At 35.6% G+C, this 5,531-nt stretch overlaps 1 protein-coding gene across 1 annotated transcript; it reads right to left on the bottom strand.

The window, feature by feature from the left end:
- Positions 1-665: 665 nt before the first annotated feature.
- On the bottom strand, positions 666-4,901 carry LOC21396880 (G-type lectin S-receptor-like serine/threonine-protein kinase At4g27290). Its single transcript, XM_024172240.1, is given in 8 exon segments — positions 666-1,238; positions 1,320-1,470; positions 1,801-2,038; positions 2,130-2,340; positions 2,535-2,668; positions 3,327-3,449; positions 3,591-4,228; positions 4,230-4,901. Coding segments are annotated over 8 exon segments (2,409 nt in total). The 5' UTR covers positions 4,835-4,901; the 3' UTR covers positions 666-929.
- Positions 4,902-5,531: the final 630 nt, after the last annotated feature.

The following is a 5,531-nucleotide window of genomic DNA, read 5'->3' as shown; positions in this document are numbered from 1 at the left end:
AGAGAAAAAAATCTTACCTACCCCATTGTACTCTTGTCCACTTTCTTAAGTTTCCCTTTGAAACTGATAAAAATTATACTGACTATAAGAGAGTAACTTAGCTGACAGGAATTCATTTCCATTTCTGACGGTTCCTTTTTCTACTGCTTATTTACAGTTAAATGTTAAATCCTTGACTGCTTTGGATATCACATTAAATTCTTATTCGCGTAATATCTTGAACTGTTTACAGTCTTGAAATTAATTCTAGACTGAACAAATTCTAAATTTAACTTTCCTGCGTTAATTTTTGAAAATGACGTTGTTTCTGACAGTGTCAACTCCCGAGTTCACATTGTACCCTTCTACTATGGGTATTTATCTTCTGACTTTAACCTAGCTGTCTGGCAATTAAGGATTTTCTCTTCTTTTAAAATGTCAGTGCATTTTTTTTATACGCTGCTAATATCATGCTATGTTTGGAGATTCTTGAAATTAAGATTCTCAAACTATACTTGTACTGAAAATTATTCCGCCTTAAAGTACGACGAGAATTTATCGATCGAATTTACTTGATCAAAAACATGAACTTAACATGAAATCTGCTACAGAATTTAGGAATACATATATTAATTCCATAAATCCTTCAGTCACATAATATTTGTCTAAGAAAATCCTTGGCTTAAATACATAAATTATATTATTTAAGGTCTGGGATTTTCTCAGTCATTACAGTTGGCTTGCTAAAACAATGCAAATTCAATGAAAATCTAAAACCTTTGATGTTATACCCTATAGATAAAGTGCACATGTCATATTCAAAAAAAAATTATAAAAAAAAAATAACAATTATAGCTTAACCACTTGATCACAAGCCCCATTCTTGATTGTTCAATTATCAGATAGATATAATCAAGCAAATCGTGTTTGCTATAATCATGCAGTATGCCTTATCGACCCCCGAGTGCTGTAAGAGTCATAGTGTTTTTTGAAGATGACTCTGGCTTGTTGGGGACATAATCTCGTTCTTGTGAATCTATTTCCATAAAATAGCCTGGCCGTTTTGGGTGAGGCAGCTCGCTCTCACTACCTAACATGAGAACGACAGACGACATGCGGGGTCTATCCATTGGATGTTGTTGCACACACAAGAGACCGACATGTATGAACCGCAACACCTGTGGAAGATTGTCATATGAATCCCTCAAGCATACGTCGATTAATTCAAATGGCCTTCCTTCGTTTAGCAGCATCCATGCCTACAAATATCGAAAACAATGTGTATTCATCACTTTAACAATGTATGGATCCAAATACAAAATGCATGTTTTGAGACGTACGTATCCAATGAGGGTAAGGTTGCGGTTCTCATGGTGAAAGCGTATACATCTCTTTCCACTTATAATCTCCAACACCAATATACCAAAGCTAAAAACGTCGGATTTTGTTGAGAATAGACCATTGAAAGCATATTCTGGTGCCATGTATCCACTACAATCATGACATCATTCAAAAGATTCAAATGTCATCATATGCACTAGAGTATCCATATGCAACAACGTGGCATATGCCGCCACTCAGATCTTAAGATTTTAATTGTGTCTTATTAAAATCATAAAAATTAAACTTTTTCCTCACCAAAAAAAATAAGAAAAAAGAAAACCATAGCTATGTCCACAGTCAATAAAAAAAGGTTCACTTATATTTTTTATATTGTGCATCATCTGTCTCCTTTTTTCTTTTTGGCCCCACCACAACGCACGCATGTGCCATAGAATTTCATATTTTTTTTATATAAAGAGAGCTCTTAAGAATTCTCACTGTGTTCCTGCGATTCTGTTTGTATTTCCTTCTGTTTGATCTCCTCCAAAAGTTTTAGCCAAGCCAAAGTCTGAAATTTTTGGATTCATCATATTATCAAGCAGTATATTACTAGCTTTGAGATCTCTATGTACAATCCTCAATCTAGAATCTTGGTGGAGATATTGAAGCCCCCGAGCAATTCCACATATTATTTCGAAACGCTTAGGCCATTCTAAGAGTGTACTTTGTTGTTGATCTGGGAAAATAGCTCCTCCAAGTTAGACAAGTAATGACAATATAATAAGAAAATAGAAAATTTAATTCCATAAATTAATAGGGGGTCTCACCAAAAATGAATAAATCCAGGCTTTTGTTGGGCATGTATTCATAAATCAATAATTTTTCATCTCCTTGAATGCAACAACCAAGAAGCTTTACAAGATTCCGATGCTGAAGCTTGGCAATTAGTATTAGTTCATTTTTAAACTCGTCTACTCCTTGCCGAGAACTCAATGAGAGCCTCTTCACAGCAATCTCTTGTCCATCTTCTAGCTTACCCTGAAATTTTACATTGTACACAAAAAAAAAAAAAAAAAAAAAAAAAAAAAAAAAAACCCTCTTTTGCTTTCCCCCGAATATTTTATTATTAAAAAAAAAAAAAAAAAAAAAAAAAAAAAAAAAAAAAACCCTGTATAAGTTTTAAACTTTCCTGTTATCCATTTTGTTCATGAACTAGCATATAAAAAGCTTACTCTGTATACAGGTCCAAAACCGCCTTCTCCAAGCTTATTGTTTGCTGAAAAATTATTTGTGGCAATACTTACTGCAGCTAGGCTGAATAATGGAAGCTCAAAGTCTTCCTCTTTTGCTCTGTTTTTCTTAGTATCTTTGAAAGATACCAAAAGTTCAACCAAAAGGACAGAAACTCTAATTATCAAAAAAGAAAAAAAAAAAGAGTTTCTTATGCGATAAAAAGGTTTTTATTATTATTATTATTATTAACCCTATTAAGAATAAGAAAGTTTACCGTACCGTTTTGAAGCAATCAAAAGTGTTAAGAAGTCGGCTTTCTTATGCAACTATCACAGTTTTAAACCATTCTCCTTATTATTAGTTGTAATTGTTGTGTTGTTGTTTAAGAATATAATTGACTAATACTACATTGAATTAGCCCCTCAAGACTGTTGCATACACACGCTTTAGAGTAAACACGAACAATATTATCGATCAGTTAGGTTTTTTTTTTTTTTTTTTTTTTTTTTTTTTTTGTGGTGAGCATCGACGAATTATGTTAGCAAACATGATGGAAGCAATAGTATAAGCATTAGAACATAAATAATTCGACTTGCTTAACTTAATTTCTAGACAAATTTTTTGCTAGTCAAAGTCAATTTTTTTGCCTCCATAATTGACTTTAATTTGGGGCTACCCACATGGGGTCCAAAGTTGATAAATATGGCCGAATTTATTTTTCAAAGATGACAACCCTCATTTATTTATTTACTTTCTGCAAAGCAAAAAAGAATAAGAAAAGATATTGTTACCTTTTGAGCGTTTCCTGCAAATGCAATAGCCAAGTAAGAGCATCCCCGAAACACCTCCGATGACAGACGCTACGACTACCACTGCTCTCACCATGTTATAATATTTTCTTCTATTCAGTTTTGCTAGTCCAACAAAAAAACTAAAATGAATCACAGCTAGAAGATATATCATGGACTTTCTCGGAGACGATAATATATTTAAATATAAATCGTGACATAGCTGAAGATATATCGTGATATTGTGTGACAAAATTAGGCTCATACCAATTTCTTGAAGTGACAAACGGATAAAGAGATCATGTCCACCAGTTCGAATTGTACTAATATCTATTAGATCACCATACCACACGACACAACCATTTCCATAAGCCATACAAGAACAGTTGTTTATGCATATGTCCCGACATTCCTGTGGGCTCAAGTTTCTTGTGAACATCCTTGAATGTGTTGCATCTGGCAATTTCAACCCTGACACTTTGATAAAGCCACCTTTATCTGTCTCCAGGCAGTTGAGTGGAGTTTTCCTTACACATCCGTCAGACCAGTCCATTAGATCCCATTTCCATTGAGACTTGGGCTTGAATCCAACTAGACATTGGCAGAATGGATTCGCATCGATGTTACAAATCCCATTAGCCCCGCAGAGACCATACTTGTCGCATTCGTCCCTAGGCACTGTGCTGTAAAGCCCCCATTTTTGATCTGCCTCAAGCCATATCCAGCTTTCAAGCATTAACGTTGTTTGGTTCATAGCCGTTCTTAAGAGGACCGACTTATCCTTCTGGTTGTAGATGTAATAGATGTGACCATCATTGTAAACAAAGTCAAAATAATAAATTGGATTCGACCTTAGTTCAGGCGAAGAGGTGAGAGGAATGAAACCCCGGGATCCACCACGATAGAGTCAAAATATAAAGTTGTCGACCAAACTCAATCCCATATGTGAAATTTCCAGGACAAGGGTCATCCCATCTCTTCCACGCTGAGATTCTCCGTTCAAGACGCATCGTCAAATCCCATCCCATTTTCATGCCTGGTAACAATGTATCTGAAGGATAGTCAAAGCTTTGCCACAAATAGTTCTCCGGATCTGTATCATTTTCATTTCTTAGTACAAGATTTCCAGAATCTAGAAGCTCTACTATTGGCTTCTGGGCTTGCATCGATGACCTCGTTGACCACACAACAGTCTTGTTCTGATACAAGAGCACAATATCTCCAACGTTGTTTATCATCAACAAGCCCGAGTAATCGTTAATTGGGTTGCATCGGTTCGCAACCCAAACTACAGTTTGAACTGGAATTTTCTTGTACCAAATTCCCACATAACGATTCTTGGAACTTCCTCGACTGAAGAATCCAAGCTCAAACCTACTTTCTTTAGAAACCAAAGTTGTGCCCCCATCGCTGATAGTTTGGGATTGATCAATGCTATCAGCTGCAGAGGAAACTATATGGAAGAGAAGCAGGAAGAAAAAAGCCATAGGCATAAAAGTCAAAACGCCCATTTTTTCCTTTTGGTTTTAAATTTCTTGCTTTCCCTGCTTAATGGGAAAGGAGAGAAATTGAAGGTAGAGTAGGAATGCCTTGCATTACACCATTAAGATGCTGTATGCATAACTCAAAAGTCATTGGTGCTAAAATACAAATTGTAGGGACATGTTTTTTTCAAGTAGATAGATGTCTTTCTCTGACGACTTCCTGCAATTGACTGTTCGTCCAAGTAAGCAAAGGCGGCTAGTATCGGCAAACCAACAATGGGATTTAAAGGACTGGAATAATTGGTACTCACAACCTTGACATTAAGACAAGGTAAATTCAGTGCACATTGCTCAACAGTAATTATGCCTATAAAAATATACTTGGAGATCATCAGTGGAAAAAGAGGTAACTAAAGTCTAAATCTGTAATTGTTCTACGATTCTTTGATTTAACCTAGAACCAATAGGTAGGCAAAGAATTTACCAATTATTTGTCGTTTTGTGTAAATTTATAGGAGGTCCCTTTTGATGAGAACATAGCCATCAAAGTCAATCCAGAAGAAAGACAATCAACCTTAAACGTCCATCAAGCCAATTGCATGGCCAACTTGCATATTCCAAGAGGCTTAGACGCAATTTCCAACAAGGGACCAAGTCAAATTGCGGCCAAAGAGTTGATTTTATCATAAATTCCATCATAGGCGTTTTTAAGGAAGGAATTAGA

This window comes from Morus notabilis, unplaced genomic scaffold, assembly GCF_000414095.1.
Source record: "Morus notabilis unplaced genomic scaffold, ASM41409v2 Scaffold54, whole genome shotgun sequence".
In the NCBI taxonomy this organism is placed as follows: Eukaryota; Viridiplantae; Streptophyta; class Magnoliopsida; order Rosales; family Moraceae; genus Morus; species Morus notabilis.
The sequence above is the reverse complement of the archived record's forward strand: the minus strand, read 5'-3'. Positions and strand labels throughout refer to the sequence as shown.